Source organism: Acomys russatus, chromosome 18 (assembly GCF_903995435.1).
Source record: "Acomys russatus chromosome 18, mAcoRus1.1, whole genome shotgun sequence".
NCBI lineage: Eukaryota > Metazoa > Chordata > Mammalia > Rodentia > Muridae > Acomys > Acomys russatus.
The window spans coordinates 62,296,108-62,318,996 of record NC_067154.1 but is presented as its reverse complement, the minus strand read 5'-3'; the positions used below and the strand labels follow the sequence as shown (position 1 = coordinate 62,318,996).

The 22,889-nt window shown below is 44.2% G+C and overlaps 1 protein-coding gene across 3 annotated transcripts in view; it reads right to left on the bottom strand.

Annotated features, from left to right (window-relative positions):
• The window catches only part of Pcca (propionyl-CoA carboxylase subunit alpha), an 842,751-nt gene that overhangs the window by 159,018 nt on the left and 660,844 nt on the right, over nucleotides 1-22,889 (bottom strand). For all 3 annotated transcript variants that reach the window (XM_051160992.1, XM_051160990.1, XM_051160991.1), the window contains 4 exons: nucleotides 20,966-21,060; nucleotides 17,861-18,011; nucleotides 4,596-4,739; nucleotides 3,462-3,536 (listed from right to left, as the gene is read on the bottom strand). In XM_051160992.1, the coding sequence (XP_051016949.1) occupies nucleotides 3,462-3,536; nucleotides 4,596-4,739; nucleotides 17,861-17,980 (339 nt within the window). In that variant the 5' untranslated portion in view covers nucleotides 17,981-18,011; nucleotides 20,966-21,060. The remainder of the gene's footprint in view (nucleotides 1-3,461; nucleotides 3,537-4,595; nucleotides 4,740-17,860; nucleotides 18,012-20,965; nucleotides 21,061-22,889) is intronic.

The following is a 22,889-nucleotide window of genomic DNA, read 5'->3' as shown; positions in this document are numbered from 1 at the left end:
CCCTCAAGTGCACGCGCTGTTGTCTGTTACTGTTAGCCCCAAGAGGCCTTTGTGTTTACACAGCTTTCCCGTGGCTGGGCTCCTCGAGGATGCAAGCTCCAATTAAAGTCGGGATTCTGCACTTTGTATGTTGGGCAGGACCGGCACAGGTTCAAATATCCCTTTGAAGCCCCTGGTTGCTGCTACCCAGCCAACGAGTTAGTTAGTACATCACTCAGTCTTGTTTTCCTCTCCCAGCTTGACACTAGCACTGTAACACAAAGGTTAGCCATGTAAAACTTTGAGGGAGCAATCTGCCAAGGACAGACCATTTATTAAATTATTGTGATCAAGTTTTGGAATCTGAAGTATCTAGAAGCTAATCAAAACACTCAAGACTGACAGGCCCATCTTAGGGCTTGAGGAAGGAGGAATTTAATCGAACCTTCTAGACCAGTATCATGATATCCAGCATTGTATAGGGTGGGAGAGAAGAGAGATGCATGCTCGTGGCTCTGTCACCTGTGCAAAGGAGGCTTCCCAATGCACAGCAGCGTATCAGTCTGTGGCAAGGCAGGGAAAGGTCAACACAGCGGCTGCCAGGCCTTTAATATTTTAATTTGGGCATTATCAAGGGACAGCATGGAGAACCTCTTGCCTAGAGTCTCCACACGAGTGTGGGTGATGGCTTTATAACATGGCATGAGAAGTGACAAGTCACATCACCCTTCTCTTTGTACAGCTTTAAAGAGAAGGCTGGAACATTCCCAAGACCCTCTCCTTTCTGTGTGTGCAGCACTAGCAACTATTTGGGCCATGGACCCCACAATTCTACCTGAAGGTCTTAAAGTGAAAGCCACTCCACATTCATACGCATGTGGCCCCAATTTCCTGAAAACATACTTCTGGGCATAAATTCTATAAAATTTGATGTTTGTAAAAACTGGAAAAGGGTTTGTAGGGCAGCTGTGAGTGCAGCAAAGTCAGTCTGTCTTCTCTTGCATCTAAACAGCCACTGGTACCCAGGTTAAGAGGAAAGACACCGTCTTCTTTGTTTTGATGCTGCTCTGACCCAGCTTTGTGCCCACAGCACATCGCCGCAGCCTGCTCAGCACCAGGATTGCTGCAGGTCTGCAGCTCAGGCTTTCGGCACATGCAGCCATCTGCGGCAGAGCTGGTATCCGAGCCACTGGTAAGTTACTACAGGCAGCGAGGAGTGTGACTGTATCCCCTGCAGTCCAGAAGACAGCTCTCACCATTGCAACGCCATCCTAACCGCTCAGTAAACCGCCGGCGGCTGCTAGGTGGAGCTGTCTTTCTTGTTTACTAAATAACTATAGAAATGTGTCACCTTAAACAAACAGGGTCAAATCAAAATGTGTCACAGACAAGCAACAGACCAACATCCCTGAAGAAACTATATAAATAAAAAAAACTTTAACTCACTGTTTATATACTTTTTTCCAAGTAATGGCTACTATATACCTTAATTCTAACAATCAATTAAAAGCCAAATTTGGTGCCCATTCCTCTGTGAAAACAAAGCCTACACATCTTCACTGGCCACTTCAGGTATAAAATCAAACAGAGCTTTAAGCAAACCACCAGTGTGAGATAAAACAAATTCACAAACTTGGGTGATCAAAGGCTATAAGGAATGGCCTCGTCTCTGCCCTAAGAGCATGTTTGAGGCGCAAAGATACGTGTGAAAAGTGTGAATCAAAAGTTAACTCTGAAATGTTTGCTTTTTCTTGTGACCAAAAACCCCAGGGAGCCAAAACTGCTTCCCAAATGAAACCGACACATCTAGTTCCAATACAGTGGCGGGGAAAGAGGACCACACTGAAAACACCCACGCACCCAAGTGTGGGGTCCCCTTGCCAGCCCTTAGATTCCTCCGGTACAATTAAAATTGCCTTCGTCAGCCAAAGTGTGGACCCTGGGAACTATCAGGCATCTCCCATTACCAATTCACCTCTCCCCCTAAGCACAGCTCCCAGCCCGCGTCTACCTGACGAGTGACAGCCCAATCTGATTAAATGCATCTAAGGGAGGGACTCGCGGGCCTCCATGACAGGCCAAAAGTGATCACCATGGAGATACATAATTACAGCTGTCAACGCAACCACTGTCCCCGCTGACATCAATTTGATTGCTCCCAGCAATAATGATAGACAAAGCTTAGTGCGCACTCTCCTGCCCCCGGTCTCTTTATCTATCCCTTGGTCCACTTAGCTGACATGCAACATTCACGTGTGCAAACAACAGCAGTAAGCAGAGCATTTAAGGCATTTTAATTGTTTTTTCTTTCTATGGATGGATCACAACTGCAAATGTTATTACATAAAACTCCCGCTGCAGCTTTAATTGAAGGAAGATGCGGTGGGATGCAGACTGCAGGGGGTAGAGCATGGCCATTATCGCTTGTACTTTCAACAGGTCTCACGTTTGAAAATTGCAAATTGCAAAAACTTGAGAGGGCAAAATGTTTGACATCCTGTGAGCTATTAGAACATGGTGGAAACCTCTAGTAACTAGAGTAATCATTGTGGCTTCTTATTTAAGACTTTTTTGGGGGGTTGATTTAAAAAGTGTTTAGATATGTCTCTATGACACTTGCTCTCGTGTGCTATTTAGCGTCATGTAATGCCTGCTCAATCTTTACCATTTTTTTTTTTTCTGCTTCCAGGCTTTGAACACAGCATGGAGTCTGCAGGCCCAGAAAGGGTCAAGTCCCTTTAGAAAGCACGTGGGCAAAAAACAGTTCAGAAGTGAAATAAATCGTACATCCAACAACATCTTCAAGTTTAGAGCTCTTCCTGTAATCTTTCACCATCTTCTTGGCAGTCACCAAACTGAATGATCCTATTTGCAGATGGTGCAGCCTTCTCCTGCACCGGATAACACACTGCCATCCACACGTGCACTTAGTGCCTCGAGTGAGAGACGGCACTGCCCTGGTTGTTCTTATGCACCCGAATTGCTTAAAGACAAGGAACAGACGAGCTATGGAACAAAACAAACGCTGGTCACTTTTTCCTTAATGCTGGTGGTGCTGCACAGAGTGAGGCACTCTGTTCTCTCTGATGAAGTGCTGCTAACGAGCTGACTCTGTGCCTCAAGTTCTTGACATCTGAATACAACAGGACTAGTTTCTTTCTTTGTTTTAAGGAGAAGATTACCTTTTTAACAACAACAAAAAAAAGTTTTCTATTCTTAGAATTCTATCGCCTCTCATGGTCTGAACTGTCATTTACGTGATTAAATGTGTTTGAACTCACCCTGTTGAATGGATTGTGGTATCCCTGAATACCATAACGCATAAAAAAGATTTCTTATTTAAGACAAAAACTGACCGCTCCCACCCATGAATTTCCCTTGTCCCTCAATTTACACCCTTTGGCGCTGACATTCTCTGACATAAAAGTGGGGCATAAATCAAGGCCTGAGCCCCTCAGTTGGCATCACAGTTAATGACTTACACCAGGTAGATGTATCGGCTCTTGGTACTGAGACAGTCTCCCAATAGACGGTAAACCGAAAGACTTGTAGGGGTCCTGGGGGTTCAAAGGGAAGGAAGCACAGGCTTTGAAACATAAACCAGAGCAAGGAAGGCTAACAACGATGAGGAGTATTTATAGGTCTATTTACCAAGTCACAGATTCCAGAACACAACTGTCTCGTTGTCGACAGCTTCCAAGCATATTAAAAAAAAAAAAAAATCAAACAGAACTGCAAGACAGCTCAGCCTGACCTCCACCATACTCTATTGGAGTTGGTAAAATTCCAACTTCTTCTAAAATGCCTTACAATGTCTTGGGCAAAAAATAAAATGACCTAGACTCTCCATCAAAACATAGCTGAAGGTCAGAACAACAGAAGCATCACAATGAGAGAGATTTTGTTTTTCTTACTTCTCCAGGCAGCTCACATATGGTAAAGCCGGGGACCCACGTCCTTCCAGCAAAGACCCGGAAAAACACGCATGCTGCGTCTACACGTGTGTACGTGTTCTGCTCGTAAACATCACGGAAACAGAACTGGAAAATCTGGAGCCACTGGTTCACATGTGACCCAGAGCCGTAACACCGGGACAGAGCATGGTTTTGAGCCACTTGTAGAGATGCTCTGACGCGGGCTCTTCTGTCAAGATCGTTCTGCATCTGAACAGCGTTCAAGCGTTTACGTTGCACTTCTGTTCTACCATCTGAAGGAAGCAGCCTCAGATGCTGAGCGATCTGTTATGTGATATGTATAAACTGCCACACTAGGACTTTGGCAAAACCCATAATTGAAATTCCGAGTCAGGGGTACGTGCTTTACCAAAAGCTTTACCATTCAGATCCCTTCCACGGAACGAATTATAACGGACAGCGTCAAGAAGCCTCAGCGGAGGCTCTGCTGTCCCTCAGCACATTGCTCTTGACTTCCTCACCCAGAAAAAACAGGACAGTTATTACTTCAACTCCATTCTGTTTTTAATTGTTCCAAATTACCCAGTTTTCTTCCGCTCCAACCAAGGCTATCAAACCCTTTCCCTACCTGTGGCTTTGCCACACTGGTTGTTCTGACTTGGACATAGCCACCCTCCTGTCTCACATCCAGACGCACTGTACCTCGGCATAAACCCGACATTCGATCGCCCAGCCACTGATGGGGATGTCCTCTTGCTTGTGCCTGAGAGGGTAACCCTTAGCAACGCGGATCATTTCTTGGACCAAATCCAGGCCAGTAATGCATTCTGTGACAGGATGCTCAACCTGTAAGGCCGAGACTGCCAGTGAGTAGGTGAAGAAAAACGGCAAATAAAGGGGCATCAACAAGGAAAATTTTCATGAAGTTTCAGAGTCAAGCGAAGGTAATGTTGTTTAACCTTTAAGAATACCTAACTAAAAATATCCAGCGACATACATAAAATGAAAGAGTAAACACAACTCTATACAGATAAGGGTCAGAATAAGCCTGAAAAAAAATGTGTGTACATGTTTGTATTCCCCTTTCCATTTTTGCCTAATTTGGAGCCCAGCATCTAATGGTTTAACTTCCCGTTTTTTCTGCTGCGGTTCTCAACGTGGCTGATGACCGGGCTCTGCTGCACTTGCTGCGGCTTCCGTGGGGAGGCTGCTGGTGTTCTGCAGCCTGCGTCTAGTCGGAGTCATGCTTTCACTAACCTGTCCTGACAAGCAGCAGGATTAGCGTAACCCTGCATCTTCCGTGCAGAGTGGCAGGAAGCAGCAGATGGAGCCTTCAGCTGGCCTTCCCTCCAGACAGACCCGGGCAGTGCTTAGCATGCACAAAACAGGGTGAGGGAAACCGCTTTGCTTCCTCAGCAGAGTGCTGGTAGCTACTTCAGCTGATGCTGCCAGGGGAATGCATGGCCTTCTACACCAACACATGGGGTACCTATGAGCAAAACCATGCGACTGACATACGGCCACATGAGCAGACATGCATTGTTATTATAAACCCTTGAACTTGGGTTCAAATAAGGCCATCTACAGCACTGAAAAAGGGCATGTAATCCCTTATCTATAATCTCAAATAAGTTCTAACGTTTTTAGAAAGGCTTCCACTGTACCTACCACTTCGATACTGCTTTGTCCCTTGAAAAAGATTAAGTTCTAGGTGTGTCACAGTAATTTCTTTCTTTGTGACGTGTCATATTTTATACCTGGACACGGGAAAAGGTCACTGAACAAACGAATGACCTTCTCGCTTCAGCTGCACTAACTGAAGGGCGTGGCTTAGTCATTACAATAATCTTGATACTTATCATAAGCGGACAATACCATGGTCTTTAAAAAAAAAGCTTGGTAAAAATAAACAGATGGCATCCATAATTAGCTCTGTGTGTGCTATGAGTTTGTTTACAGTTTCAACAACATTTTAAGACATTTTGACATAATTTTAATGGCAAATCATTGCTAAAATAAGCATCTACCCTTTGTAAAATAAATGTGACACTAAATAAAGACCTTATTAGACAGTTTAATGCATATATATTTTAAGTCAAGTTATGATTTGTGAGAAACAATATTCTAAGAAACAACTGCCAAGCCCTCTGTTAATGCTCAACACAAACCTCATGTGAGAAAGCCTCAGCATTCCTAACGACCAGTCCTAACCAGTCCTAACTAGAAGATACAGACCTACTATGTGCCAGACCATCGTGTTTACATGATCCTGTTCAAAATAAGTGTTAAATGAGGGAAAGATGTAGTTTTCTCTTTATGTGAGCAGCACTTCAAAAGTATTATATAAAAAGCAAATGTGCAGAGTGGACAGACTGAGGAGGAGCTGGAAAGCAGGGTGAAGTAGTGAGGGCTACACCTCCACGGGGACCGCTAGCATGAAGTACTCACAGAACCTCAGAGTTGTCCCTATGAGTTACGTCACTGGTGACAAAAGGAAACTGACTGACTCACTGCTTCAAAACAGCCCACGCCACCAACAACGGGGTGAAGAGATGGTCAGGCCATCTTGCATGGCACCTGGAGAAGCAAGCCCACCATTGAATCAGCCCTGCAGAAGGGCGGGGTTGCATCTATTCTTAAGAAAACATGCAAACTGAGGAAAGGACACGCTCTTTCGAAAAAAGGCCTGGTGCTTTTTTTAAAAGGTCAAGATCATAAATGACCAAAAGACCATGGGACTGCTCCAGATTAAGAGAGACTACAGAGAGCTGACTGAGTGTGGCAGCATAGGCCTGTGACCCAGCACTCAAGAGGCAGAGGCAGGAAGACCCCAAGTTCAAGGGCAGCTTGATCTATACTGAGAGACCAATTTCGAAAAACTAGAGGACGAAAAGAGAAGCGTTTAAAGAAAAGAGGAATGATTGCGTGTGACTTGTAACCCTGACTAGAAATGTCTTCCTGCTGCAGCAAGCCTTGATGAGGCCTCCGGAAAACCAAAGGGCTATGCACAGAATGATGAACGCCAGCAATGCACCAAAGTCACCATGATTATACTCAGTGAAAGCAGAAATGTCCGTGGCCCGAAGTACAAAGCCCAGCAGTTATAATTGTGAACAGCGAGTTCAGATTCGCAAAATTCCTCCACAAGAACATATTTATTCAAAACCATATCGACATTTCCAAAGGAGACGCCTGAGAGCACAGGCATATTGGCACAAATTTTAAATCTCTAAATAATACCACTTGAACGGAACATGTTTCACCTGGTATCTCTAGTGTTCACATAACCCTGTTCAAAGTAAGTTTTAATTAAGTGAAGGACTCAATTTTCTCTTTGTGTGAGCAGCACTCCAAAAGTATTAATTACATAAAAAGTAAATATGCAGAGCGAATAGACTGAGGAGACAGAGATGGGCTATGAAAGCCTGCCCTGCCTTGTACGGGACATGACCGGGACAGACACGGTCACCCACTAAGCCAGAGGGAAGGGCCCCATTATATAAAATGGGGTTCCACCACGGTGCTTGCTGCTATAGCCCTGCCTCTTGTGTTGTTGCTGTTCCCACGTAGATGGATAATGAAGGGTTCAGGAAGACTCTGTCTACAACAGGACCTAACATGGGCCCTTTAAAATTCCCTCACATGCACACAAGTGCATGTGTGCATGTGCCTAGACATATATGTGTGCATGCAAACACACACATGTCACAGGTACATAGACGTGCAAAGAAAAAAGCAGCAGCCTTAGAAATAAAACATCTGTGAAAGACCTTCAGCGTAGAAGATACAGCATTATACAAGATGGAACTTTTAAAACCTTTTAAACAAAACAGTAATTGCGTGTTAAAGGCACAGGGCAACAGTCATGCGAAATGGTATGATGTCTGGTATTTGTACTAGACACTGCAGGCAGGAAGGGTGTGGGAACAGTCCTGGAAGAGCAAACAGGAGGCTGGGCTGCCAGTGCACGGCTCTCTCACTCTTGCTAATCCCTCCACTTCTGATTGCTTGAAAAGTGCCACAGGGGCTGGAACGCTAGCTCACCAGTTCAGCGCTCTTGCTGCTCTTCCGGAGGACAGAGGTCCAGTTCCCAGCTCCCAACTGTCTGTAACTCCAGGATCAGGGAATCTGATACCCTCTTGTGACCTCTGAGGGCTACACACATGGTACACAGACATACACTCAGGAATACACATAAACACACAAAATAAAATAAATATTTTAAAAAAGGAAATTACCATGAAGAAAAGGCAAAGGTTCAGATGTGACTAAAGGAGAGAGGAAGTGGGGGTGGGGGAAGCAGGCAAAAAATACAAGTACAAGCTGGGTGTGGTGGTGCACGCCTTTAATCCCAGCACCCAGGGAAGTAGAGGCAGGTGGATCACTGTGAGTTCGAGGCCAGCCTGCTCTACAAAGGGAAGTCCAGGCCAGCCAAGGCTACACAGAGAAACCCTATCTCAAAAAAGAAAATAAGAAAGAAAGAAAGAAAGAAAGAATTGCAAGTACAATTTGGTCTAGACTATTTTGATTCCAATTGAAATTTGGTTCAGAATGCTCTTTAACTTGATCCAGAAAGGACATCATGAGGCATCATTCACAATATACCACCAATTTCAACAGCATAGTTGCTGGCTGGGAGGCCAGCAGGCTGTGAGAACAGTCCCCACATCCTTTCTCCTGCCTCCGTCCAGCCTTCCCAGACTGTGAGCATGCTGCACCAGTGTGGGAACTGGTGACACCGATGCACTGTAATTAAAGCCCACAGTTTACGTCAGGGCTCACTCTTGGAGCCATAGGTTCCTGTTGGCTGGCAAATATGTAAGTACCTACGTGGCACTGGCAGCATCAGCATTTCCAAGTCACAAGTCTACACTCAAAATACCACAGGGAAAATCGTGACCAAGAAGCAACCTGGGAGGAAAGGCTCGATTTGGTTTATGCTTCCACATCACTGCTCATCATCATGAAAGTGAGGACAAGAACTCAAACAGGGCAGGAAGCTGGCAGCAGGAGCTGATGCAGAGGCCATGGAGGGGTGCTGCTTACTGGCTTGTTCCTCATGGCTTGCTCAGCCTGCTTTCTTATACAACCCAGAACCATCGATCACATACACACACACATACACACACACACACACACATACACACACACACAAGTACCACAGGCCTGTCTACAAGACCATCAGTGTTAAGTTGATAAACTAGCCAGCATGCTGCCCAAAGTTGCATCCCTTCTCCATCCCCCACCCCACACTTTTACCACCGCACACAACACGCTAGGATCCTTTGCTCCCCTCTGTTTTCTTTTGTGTGTTTTAATAGTTAGTCAAGGGTTTATATTGGGTTAAAAAGTAGCAACATGCTAATTCATTTCAAACCCCAAATTTTTGTAAACACAAGTTTTTTTTTTTTTAAACATGTAAGAGTAGCCTTATCTATCGCCTGCTGTACAGGGCACAAGAGACAATACCCACAGGTGTGGATAAAATAGCAACTGTTGGTTGAAGAAAAGCCCCCATCATCTGATGATGAGAACACAGGGCTCACTGATGGAGAACTACAGCAGGAGGATGCAGCTGAGTGTCATGGAGCTTGTGACCCCTGGGAGAGAGCACAGACGCAATCCAGTTAGAGTTAAAAGCGTCACTGATCGGGTGCGAGGGGGGAAACAGCCCCGGAGCCTAACCTCAGGCTCGCCTTAAAGGGGGAGTATGGGAAAGGCCTTTTAAAGGGGGAAGCCACAAGAAGACCTTCAACGTCTACGCAAGCAAGCAAAAACCGGTATGTTCTGCCAAATTAAGTGGTTAAGGAAACTCAAAATAATCTTTGGGTATGTGCGTAAGCAAGTTACAGAAGCCAGAAAAGCAGCTTTCTTTACGAGCAGTCACACATATCACACCATAACAATAGCTAGATGTGGCGATATGTTTTGGGGTTGGGATGGGGTCACTGAATCAGGGTTAGTGGAACTTGAGTAAGAGACAAATGGCTGGCGGGTAACAAGATGGGCACCTGGTATAAAATGAAATTTCTTTGGTCATCACACTGATTGTCCAATTCAAAACATCAGTATTAGAGGTGGGAGAGCCAAGTCTACAGATGAGACAGGTGAGAGGTAAGGCAGTAAGGACAGTGAAGGCAGCAGAAGTGATCACTGAGGACGGAAAGACAGCAGGATCGGGTAAGGACATGCTAAGCCCACTGTTCTATTAAAGGAAAGCAATACACTATTTCAAGTTAGAAAACTTAAAAAATGATAGGAAAATGTTTTTCATAATGATTTTTCTTAAGGTTATGTCTTAAAAAATAATCTATAAAATTATAAGCATTTTCTTCCAAGATTCTGGCAATTAGATTATTTTAATTCTTTTTCTTTTATTAAATATAAATAAGCTAATCCAAGAAATTAAAATTCTCACATGTAAAAATTAAAATGAGAAGTAAATAGTTCTCTTGGATACTGAACTATATAATATATGGCATAATACTTAAAACATTGCAACACTAGCACCCAAATAGACGGAAAGGTTTTCTAAAGTAATAATTATGTGACTGTAGCTGAGTGCATTGAATGCCTTAAATAAATACAATAAAACTGATACCATGTGAAGAGATCCTATTATGAGAAATAAAATGACACGGGGCGGCTCAGAGAGGGGGAGTTTGGCTTATCATAAAATAGAAAAAAAAAAAACCCCAAATACTGTCACAATGACACAAATTACATAATAGAGAAGATTTTTTAACTCAGCTACTTAGAAATATAAACTTTATCAGGCAATAACAAACAAAACCAAGAATGCAGGCTACAGACGAAGGGAACTGCCATAAACAGAATGCAGGCGACAGACGAAGGGAACTGCCATAAACAGTGTTGAGCCCTCCACACCTATGACCATTTGCAGATCCTGCTGGGGATGAAATGGCTTCTGGCCCAGATGAGGGAGGAACCTGCTCAGAGAGCACCAGAGCATTATAATGGAGGCCCCAGCCCCACATAGCAACAGCCCGGAGGCCCTACACAGGCAGAGGGGCTTGTACTATGCAACAGAAGCCTGGAAGGTATTAAACTCAGGCCTTGTGCAAGTGTGACGGGCATATCTGGCCTCCTCAAGCCCTGAGAGAACGGAGAGAGAAGGGGCAGGGGAGAAAGAGAGCTAGGGAGACTATGCACTCTTTGCTCTGGGATGTAAGAAAAAGCTCGGTGTAAGAGGATCGAAGGTGTCTACCCTCAGCTAACCTTACTAAGAAGAAAGCTAAATCAGGCGTCCATGCCTCAACCTGGTGACTCTCGGTAGCACATCTCTACAGAGAAACCAAAGTTGTCAGTCCAAATACGCCCCCGCCCCCCCCCAGCCCCCCACCCAGGGTGGGGGGGTGAGGAGCAGGGATGCGACTCACATTCTGTTACCAGAAAGCACACGTGGCCGGAAGCTGGAAAGTGACCAGCTTATCAGGAAATTTCAAGTAAAAGGAACAAAGAAAATTACAGCCTTCTTTTCTCAAGCTGATGGCACTAATTAGAGATAAAGACAGACAGCAAGAAGTACAGTATTTGGCACGTGCTTTAAGAATTATAATCTCAGCTTAGAACATAAATTTGAAAAAGAAAATATACCGCTTTAAAAGTGTAAGGGGTTATGAAGAATTCCCACTCTTGGAGTTCAGTTCCCAGTGCCTACATCAGCAGCTGACAGCACCTGTAACTTCAGCTCCAAGAGACCTCATGCCTCTGGCCTCTACACGCACCTGTACTGACTTGCACTCAAGCACACGCACACACACACACACACACACACACACACACACACACACATTTTAAAGCAATAACAGTAAATGTATTAAAAAGAAATGTTCCTATTTAAAAAGAAGAAGACTTGAATTGTTTAAACACTATCAGAAGTGACATGGTGGCACACGCCTGTAATCTCCCAATGTTCAGGAGGCAGGGGCAGGAGGGTCATAGCAAGTCTGAAGCCACCAAGCCACCCTGATCTGTGACAAGTTCCAAGCTGGCCAAGACTACATAAACACAGAGGGGGCAAGAACGGCTTCCTCCATACTGTGAGAACCCCAAGACTTGTTCTTCATGATCCCGCTTAGTAGCCAGCTTGCTATTAAACACCCACTACACAAACACATCCTAGGAAGGCAAAATTCATCTTTTCTAGATAGGTAAGAGGTCACAGTCATGCAAGCAAGTATAACCAAGAGAAGGAAGGTGAATAAAAGTTAAATGAAACAAACTGCTCCACGGGGTGGTGTTAAGCCACACAGGGTTCTGCACTGCCAGAGCTAACGTGGTAGAGTTTTCACCAGGTTGACTCCACACCCCACTCCACCCCCGCAGCTGTAGAATAGAACTTCCCGGCTAACCATGCAGGGTAACATGCAGACAGTCTCTGAGGAACTCCAGTGACTTCATCCAACTGCCAAGAGCTGCCTGATGTAGACTGTGGGGCAAGCTAAACAAACAAAGGGTTAAAATAAACGAGGCAAAAACAAACGCCAGAATAAAGAAAGCCACAAGCCTGGCAATCCAGGTAGCTAGCTGGCTGTCGGGAGGCTAAGGCAGGAGGATCACTAGAGGCCAGGGGTTCAAGGCCAGCCTGGGCAACATGGCGAGAGCTTGTCTCGGGGAGTAGGGGGCACGGTTACAAATTGCCCTAAAAAAAATCCCACTGGCTGTTAATTCTAAAGGTGATGGCATGTGCTTAACCCAACAATCGTGTCTATTTGTAGAACAAAACACAAACGTTCTCTCATCACAGATTTCCTTCTGCATCTCATTGCGTGATACTAACCTCATCGTGCATAATAAAGTCCTCATTTTAATAAAAAAATATAATTAAAAAGCATTATTTCCTAGCTCATTATCTAATTAGATTTACTTAGTTAGAAAACCATTATTTAATCAAAATCAAACTAATATCCCAAAGGCAAAATCATAAGGGTACTCACACAAATAGACTACGAGCTAAGAAATATAATTTCAAAGGGACTAACTACTGTTAATGTTAAATGCTACCAATATTTAGAATATTGGCTTAAAAAAAAAACCAGCTAACTTCTGCTATGGCAAGTGAAAATCAATCTGTTATTTGATAGGTATATTTTAACTCTACTGGTAATTTTTTTTCATATAACTGACATAGATAAGATTTTGGTGATAGCACTCATGGGACTAGTTAGTGTTTCATTTGCACACTCAACTGCCAAGTCCCTTGCAGCTGAGACTCATCCTGTGCTTGCTGAGGGTCGAGTGTCAGGGAAGCACTTCCAAGGGTCACTTAGAAAGGGAAAGGTAAGTGAGTCAAAGGCCAGGACAGGGCACAAATTTACATGTATGTAACGCACTCCTTAAAGCTTGGAACCTGTACTCACGGTTCCAGGGACTAGGTGACAAGAGAGAGGACGTTCTTGAACACCGAAGACTAAGAATACAGTAAGCAATTATCACCCAAAATGCACGTAGAGACACAAACACAACACTCAGCACCTACAGTTTGTCCTACAGGCGTGTGCGTCCCAGGTGCAAAGGAGCACTGCAGATGTAGCTTATTCCTTCAGGAGCATGGGGCAATTCAAAGCGCAGGCATGAAGATGAGAGGCCATCACAGAAGACTGAGGTCGGCCGCCTCCACAGGGGACGGAGGCCGCAGAGATCAGAGTGACCTAGACTAGAACCAGCCCCTTGCTGGATGGCAGATGGACTCGGTATTCCTCAGAAGCCCAAGAAATTTCACTTTCAACTGGGACCCTTAGTGCCGGAAAACACTACTACATATGAACACTGTCCATAAGTAAAGCGCCAAGTCACTGGGTTTCAGAAGTGAAAACTGCCACGCATGCCGTAAGACAACTAAGCTGAGTGTGTTTCAAGAACTAAAAGGTAAAATCAAATCATTGGAGATGGGAAAAGACAGCAAGCACTGACCTGCACACTTCTGAAGAATCACCTAAAGCCCAGCTTTAAATATAAGCAAAAGAAATGGTAAACGGAGGGCAAGCGGTGCACTAAGTACACCACAGCAAAACAAAGTACAGGCTAAAGGGTCATCAAAGAAAGGGCGTGTGGAGAAACTGCCTAGCCTGGCAAACTCAGAAGGGAGGGTCACGCTAGAAACAGCAATAGAGAGTCTTCAAAACCTGCTGGAAGGCATCAAGCCACGAACTCGGGGAGCTCCGTGAACTCCATGGACATAAACACATGCACTGAACATAATTAAGGAGAAAAAAAAATCATTTTTTAAAGTTCATTGTTAATTTTTTAAAGAGGTATTAGCAATTTTTTAAAGAGGTAAAAAGCTTTTGTTCTCTGGAGCCCACATAAACGTGGAGAGAGAAATCGGCTGTGTAGAGCACTGCACAGCACAGGCAGTCCTCACACAAACACACCGTCAATACACACAATTACAACACAGTCCCAAATGTTTTAAGTGGCTAAAACCAAAGTCATAGCTACTGTCAGAAGAAAAAGAGTAGCTGTCTATACATGACCAGAAATAGATCTCAAGTCTCCCCAAAAGTCCCCCCCAAAAGAGACAGGTGTAACAGGATGAATTTGAGAGGAAGTGGGGGGGGACATGGAGGGGCTAGAGGAAAGAGAAGGGGGTTAAAGGCATAAAAATTTATTTTATTTCCACGTACAAGGGAAGAAACAGAAGATGACTATATGGGAACACTGGAAAGAATGATGCCTGTTTAAAACAGTAGTAAGTAACATTATCTCCACGACAGCGGAGTGAGGATCAAATGCCCTAATTTCCTCACCCAGCCAGGTGCGACAGGGAAACAAACCGACTGACATCAGACTTGGGTAAATCAAAGTGCCTGCTGTGGGGCTGGTCCTAACAAAAGCGTGGACATCCACACAGCTCCCGGCCGCAGAGACAATGTTAATTGCTGAACACTGGAAACACGAAAGAAAGAGAAGACCACAGGGGCGAGAAAAATGAACACATCGAAACAGACTAAATTTAAATCCAAATATATCAAAACAAGTTCAGCTATACGGAGCTGGGCCTGAGGTTCACTTGAGCTGGGAGCACAAGACCATCCTGCTAAAAAAAAAAAAAAAAAAAAAAAAAAGTGTGGTGCAAATACACAATAGTTCATGATGTTGTCTAGGCACAGACAAGAAGACAGAACTGGACTTTCAAATTACATACTGCTTACAGAGATGTTTGTGAAGTGTATTCAGAGAGATCAAGAGTGAAAAAATAGAGATATACTGTGCAAAAAGAGATGCTGAGTTCACAAAAGAGACCCACCATAAGCCCCCAAAACCATAAGGACTAATTAAGACCAAGTACAGAAAGTGTCTCTCTTGGGACTGGAGAGATGGCTCGGCAGTTAAGAGCGCTGGCTGTTCTTCCAAAAGACCTGGTTCAATTCCCAGCACCCACATGGCAGCTCACAACTGCCTCTAACTCCAGTTCTAGGAGATCCCAACGCTCTTACCCAGAAGTACATGGAGGCAAAAAACCAAGGCACATAAAATAAAAGTAGATAAATCATTAAAAAAAAGTATCCCTCTTGCAATCACTGAAATATTAAGAAAGGTCCAGTTCCATGAGGGAAGTTAGGCATGAACATGAGGCGAGCACGCTGCAGCAGAGGGTGCACTAAGAGTGGAATAGAAACAGAGAAAAGTGTGTAGGCGCCCTGCTGATATATGAAGGGCCATTAGAGAAACAACAGCATTCATGCCCCACTCAACTTCTGCCCAGAGAAACTCAACTGCCTACACACACACACACACACACACACACACACACACACACACACACACACACACACACACACGAGCATCCCCACCAAAAGCCTAACAGAAGCAACAGGGGTTCTGTTTTCAGGCACAGTGTAATTTACTCTATTGGTTTCTGGTTTTGTTTTTGTTTTTTTAAAGATATATTCATTTATTATTATGTATACAGTGTTCTGCTTGCATACATCCGCAGGCCAGAAGAGGGCCCAGATCTCACCATGGATGGCTGTGAGCCACCATGTGGTTGCTGGGAATTGAACTCAGCATGGAAAGACCAGACAGTGCTCTCAACCTCCGAGCCATCTCTCCAGGCCCAGACTCCATTGTTAAAGGTGGCACTCCACAGTCCACCCTGATGTCATGGAACCACAATATATTTCCTGCTTTTGCAGAGCGAATACGTTTTAAAATGGTGCACCGAATTCATGTCCATCCAGAGCCTGTGAATAGGACCTTATCTGGAAAGTCTTAACAGATGTAATCAAGTGGAGGTCAGGCTACACTAGAATGACCCCCAAATCTGATGGCTGCCATCCTTTGAGAAAGAAGGAACTATGTTTATTTTGTTGTTGTTGTTTCACTAACCCTCGTGTGGAGGAGGGCTGACTCTCAATAGACCGCAGTGAGGGAGCTACTCTGCCACACACAAAACCCCGACCCAGAAGGAACTCTCACAGGGAGATACTGAAGGAGAAAGCCAGATGACGGCTGAGGCAGAGACTAGAGCTATTCTGTCACAAAGCAAAGAACAACAGGTTAGCTGACAACCGCCCTCCACCAGTTCTCCGCTCAGCTCCAAGGTGGAGCACCCTGCCGATCTCGGACTCTGGTCCAGGTTACAATTTCACTAAATGAGTAAAACAGGAAGCAAATTACATGTCTACAGAAGGCAAAATATAAACTGTCATTTTCTTCAGAGCAGCATCACATGAGGAATCATGAAATTTCCTGTTTGAACTGCACAAACACAGAATAATAAATACTATATGACCCTATCAACAAAAGTTAAAGATAAAATAACAACTGGTAGACTAGGGTGGCAAAATGAGACTGTGTGAAAGATTCCACCAGAACAGGAGGCACTCCAGAGGTGGAGGGGATGGGATGACAGACAGACAGAGGAGGCTCTGCAGCACAAGCGCCAGCTGATGCTTCACAATTTGTATAGTTCTGTCTACTTTTTACACACACACACACACACACACACACACACACACACACACATGTAAAATCTATATATATGTAACTCCCTATATATGTATATATGTGTGTACTCCCTACATTTAACTATATATGTATGTGTATATTTACGTGTGTGTGTGTGTGTGTGTGCGCGTGTGCATGTGTGTATATACATACACATCACAATTTCAGTAAAGGAGGGTGAAGGGAAGAAGGAAGAAAACAAAGCCACCTGTTACAGCACTGGTGACCGAGATCTTAGCTGAAGCTCAGGATGTCACAAGTCAGGACGGCCACTGGATTTTTCCTAACTCCCTGGGAACTTGGGTGTCACTGCAGTTTTAGGAGTCACTCCCAAAAGTTCACATTAGGTCCCCTCACTCTACCCGTTTGGATGACTTGGTAAGCACTTATCTCTCTCTGTTTAAAGTATCAGGGCTTCTCCTAACCAGCACTAAATCCTGACGAACAGTTCACTCTAAAAGGGCTGAGAAAACCAAAGGAGACTTCCCACACGAAGTACTAGGCATTAAGTATAATAACAGCACAGTAGGCTAAACACTGGCCTTCCCGTTGGCAGGCTGTGGGGCTGGGCACAGGGCTCAGCAATTACGAGCTCTCCAAGAAGACTCAGGTTTGAGTTTCAGCACCCCTCATGGCAGCTCACAACTGTCTGTAACTCGAGTCCCAGCGGATCTCACTCCCTCTTCCAGCCTCTAAGGGCACTGCACACGTGTGGTGCACATACATACATGCAGGCAAAACACCAGTCCACATAAAAAATCAAATAAACATTTCATTTTAAATGTTTGATTTTATCTATTTCTTTTATATTTGTTAAATAAATAAATTAGTTGGGTGCTTAATTCTCCCTAGCAGGTATCTCAGCAAAAATGTAAAAAGCAAATGCTTAAGTTTATGGTGCTAATTTTTTAATTCTATTATAAAACAAAACAAGATAAATGAGTGAGGAGGGGCACAGAGGCATGGAGAGGAATAAAAACAGATGTTGTTACCTGGAGTCTTGTATTCATTTCCAAGAAGTAAAAATTCTTCTGGGAGTCCACAAGAAATTCCACAGTTCCAGCCGAGGAATACCGCACAGCTTTAGCCAAAGCCACGGCCTGCTCTCCCATTGCTCGGCGCGTCTCGGGATCCAGAAAGATGCTACAGACAGACAGAGCGCTCAGCAGTGAAGCCCCAGTGACCTTCATGGGCTTACACACATCCATCTGTGCCAACTTAGGAACTGGTCATGTTTCATAATGCACACAGTGTCAAGTGCTTCACAAAGCCGGCCGCAAGCTTTCATGGGATATTCACTTCGTTTCTAAAACACACAACTAAGTCTCACCTAGTAAAACTGAGCTGAGAGTTGCTTCCAGCTAAAGGAGAAATAACCTAATGGAGACTGACATGCACAATCCTCAGTCTTCATAGATTCTGTATGGGTAAACCTGCCTACTTGCAAGAACTAAAGTGCCCTTAAAAATGCATATTTGTAGCACACATGAACAAAACGAGAAGAAAACTGCCAAAAGCCGAGGAGGAGGATGCTCTGACCTCCTATGCTAGGGCTTGTACTTAACCACTGCCATCTCCAAGGAGAGAGAGAAAAAGGGAGACTCACTGCGTGACAGACTCTTGACTTTATGCTTAAGTGTTATCTGGGCCCCTAAGAGCGTAACGACTGTGAGAAGTCTTGTGGAGAGAGCCTACATGTGAGGAAAGCCTAGCCGGTAACGCACTGCAGGCTTGCATGACAGCTAAATAAGGCTCTTCAACTGGAACATAGAGAGAGCAAGGCTCTACACTGATGGGGTGCATAAATCATCGTTACATGCTATGTGAAAACAGTACGGCCTGAGGCTCAAAGGAGCCCAAACCTGGTAGTCCCCACAGAGAGACGGCTCAGCACGTGGTAACTCAGGGCTCACATGCCTCTGTAGAGCAGAGCTGCTTTAGCAAGCCTCTACGGCCACAGGCAGGTCAGACCAGAGTGTTTCCAGCAAAGCTTGTTTATATGGAAGGGGTGTGTGCATCTGTGTGCATGCATGCGCATGTACCAAATAATTCATATTTTCAGATTCTGGTTCTATATATGAAACGCTCTGGAAGACAAACATTAACTACTATTTGTAGGTTGATGCCATCCTCCCATAAGAGCCACCACATTGGGATGGAACACTAAAACTACGTGCTCTTCTTCGTACAGCATGGCTCCTGGGAAGAGTTGCTCCTGCGTCACCTATGCTGCACACCACTCGGCACCAGGCTCACTGTGCTTTTTTTTTTTTTTTTTTCTGGTCTAGGGAACTTATGGCTGTTTAAGTAAATTTGAAGCCAGGGACTTTTCCTCAGAAGAAACTCTCATCTGTTTCTGCTTGTAACTTTTTTTTTCCCCTTTAAGCACAAGAAGAACTCCTTAAGAGCCTGTCAGTTTTAATTAGCAGTCAGTCAGAATTCCAACCTTCTCTGACTTCTCGTAAATGTAAGTATAAAGATGACTTTTATCCAAATAAGGTTCAGACTCTGGACTTGGCTGGTTTTTGGGTTTGGTGGTGGTGGTGGTATTTGTTATTGTTGTTGTTTGGGAGGGTGGTTTTTTTGTTTTGTTTTGTTTTTAAAGATGCTTTTAATCTGCTGTCCCATCCCTAGTTTTAGGCCAAAACCTTGGCCACTTTCCATCCTGTCTCATTCCTTAAGTTGTGGCTGAGCTGCAAGCGGCCCTGTGGTGCCTTTTAACACGAGTATTATATTTCAGCTCCATATAAATTGATAGTTAGAGTAAAGCCAGAACAGTCATTTGGATTGCCACAGGGACAGAGCCTACCTGACCAGTAAATGGGAAATGCACTTTCTATTCCTTCTTTAGGTGACATTGGGATTACTCGGCAGCTTCAGGTATTTAGATTTTTTTTATTATAAATATAGTTCTGCAGTGTGCTAATAAAATCTGAAAGAAAAAAACCACCTAATAAAGCTAGTGCAGCCAACGTAAGGAAAGTCTGCAAGTGTGGAGGCTCCAAGCAGGCAAATAGACTCAACTTTGTCTTTCTGGTCGTATCCTCTCCTGTACCATAAACCTGTTGACTAGCGCCCCAGTTGTAATGTGCTCCATTGGTAAAGCAGTCACAGGACACAGTGATGCCGACAAGCCTGCAGCACTGAACGGCAGACAGCAGAGTCAAAGGATTAAGGCGCCATGTTTTCAGACCACCAGACTGTCCCACATTTTAAACTGAGGTATCTAACATAAGAATTAATTTTACCCCGTGATTAAAAAGTTACCCATAGTCATATATATTCTTTTTAGAGACTACACACATATTGTATTAACACATGTTGACTTTGCAGATTAAAGTACTATTGGATATATGTTTTAGTGTTTGGCATTCAAAACAACTATATACACTCAACTGGGTTTGGGGTTTGTTTTTTAGCTTGGGGGAGTTGCCTGATGTTGATTTTTGGGACAAGGTCTTGCGATATACCCTTTGGCAAGCCTAATACTCACCATGTAGCACAGGCTAGTCTTCAATTCATGGGGATCTTCCTGGCTCAGGCTCTGAGACACTAAGATGCCTGTTGCCAACTGGAAATTTTTCTTCTTCTTTTTTTTCCTTTGAGACAACAGTCTCACTGTGTAGCTCTGGCTGGCCTAGAACTCCCTATGTAGACCAGGCTGACCTCAAATCCCTACTGAATACAGTACTGCCACTGTATTCAATATTAACTAGAGATTTTTTTTTTTTTTAAGAACAAAGAGAAATCCAAGGTAAATACCAACGCAGCATCAACTGAGAGAGAAGCTCAGAGAGCAGCCTCGTGAAACCCACAGAAGAAGCGCATCAACTCTGGGCATCCAAAGAGCGTAGGCAAGCTCTGCACAACCCCACGGCCTAAACAAGCCATAGCTGTCTATCTAGCAATCTCCTAATTAAAACCTACTTCTTCTTCAAGTGTTTTCTCACTTTTATGCACTGGAGTACTGAGAGAAATCAAGTAACAGATTCTTAATCATTAATATAGAAAAAAAAACATTAAGTGAAAATTTAAATCTAGATTTAATCTAAATTTAATCTGGATTTAATCCCAGGAGCTGCCTGGGAGACACTCACCTCGGCGCCTCCTCCACCACCTTCTGGTTTCGCCTCTGGATGGAGCACTCCCTTTCATTGAGCCACAGAGCGTTGCCATGTTTGTCACCTAAAACCTGAGAGTGGGAACACATGAGAAACTCCCAGTGAGGGAGACCAGTCCCTGCCTTCCACAGAACTTCTCTTGGTTTTTGGTATCCAGACCCCAGGCTCCCACGACACACATCAGGCTGATATTAACAGAAGGAAAGTATATTTACAGTTCTAGAATACAATAAAATAGTAACAAAATACTGGGGGGAAAGACTCCCATAACGCACTCCCAGCACATAGATGGTCACGTGATGGTTATATGGGTATCATTTAGTAATGTCTGAAAGGTCATAAGCCACCGTGAAAGTGGGGAAATGTCAGTGCCGCTGGGGTCACACCTTTCGGTCACCAGTGGAGCAGTAACACCAAATCATTACACAAACTGATCTGTTGTTCTTTTCAAATGTTTGTCAAGAAGGAGAAGTTTATGGATTTTATCCAGTATATGGTTATTTGTATATGGATAACATTACTGTGGCTAATTTTGTTAGAGGAAACTAGAAAAAGATGGCCAGGAGCTGGTCCATAGCACAGCGTGGTGCTCTCTGTTTATGATTAGCAGAAGTAAACTGGAGGGAACATGGCCATCTGCTGAAGCTGGACCAGTCAAGCTGCTGGAACATCCCTGAGCACGTATCTCAGCCTCACCCATCTCTGGCTCACCCATCTCAGGCTCACCTACCTCAGGCTCACCCACCTCAGGCTCACCCATCTCAGCCTCACCCATCTCAGGCTTATCCATCTCAGGCTCACCCACCTCAGCCTCACCCATCTCAGGCTCATCCATCTCATGCTCACCCACCTCAGGCTGACCCACCTCAGACTCAGCCATCTCAGGCTCACACGTCTCAGGCTCACACATCTCAGGCCCACATACCTCAGTCTCACACTTCTCAAGCTCACAAACTTGTTCCAGAAGCTCTAAGAGTCACGAGTTCCAGCACCGAGCAGCTGGCCAGCCTCATGGCAAGGTGTTCTGATCCTCAGGCTCTCCGTGTGTTACAGAGAGCTGACTGAAAGGTTGTACTAATGTTTTATATGACTGGTGAGAAAATCATACAGCAGGCATAGTTAGATATAAAATAAATAGCGAATATATGACTGGAATGTTTTAGGAATAAAGCCTTTCTAAACTCAAAAATGATTTTAACTAATAAATGAAAATTTTAGAATCCTCAGATGCTAAAAGATTGGCATATTACTTCTAAGACTGCAAGGTAGCTAGCTGTATGAGGCACATCTAAAAATATTTTAACTCCTCAAAATAACTCTCAACCTCTTTTTTTAAACTCTACTTGGCAAGGAAGTAAAAGTGCATTTAATCTCTAAGAAATAAGGCCAAAATAACAATGAATCTCAAAAAGCACTTCCGTATGTGCTCTAAAAAGTATAGGGAGATTTGACACGCAAGTGGTGCAAAGGCATACATGCTGGCAAAACACCCATAACTATAAAGTCAAAACGGAAAGCTTGGGGAATTTATCAAACATTAAAAAAATAGTGATGACATACTCAGAAATGTGACTAACCCTACTTATGCGGGAGAGACGGTCCTCACCCCTGTGAGCTGTGGAAACTTTGAGATCGCTCTTTAGCTACAAAAGCTGAACAGGAAGTGGCCGTGCCACTAGCTCCTCAAGAGGCTTTCATGACCAGGCATGTTCTTTAGGGTTCCTGAACCCAGCTAGGGGCATGCCAGTGGTCCTCTAGCTGGACACTGCTGGTGTACACCTCAGAAAGGGATGGGACGCAGAATGGAGCAGCGCATGTAAAAATTAGCAGGGGACTCAAACGCACAGATGTGCTTCGCAGACTGGGGTAGTAGACGTTTAAGAAATGATGGGTAACATCA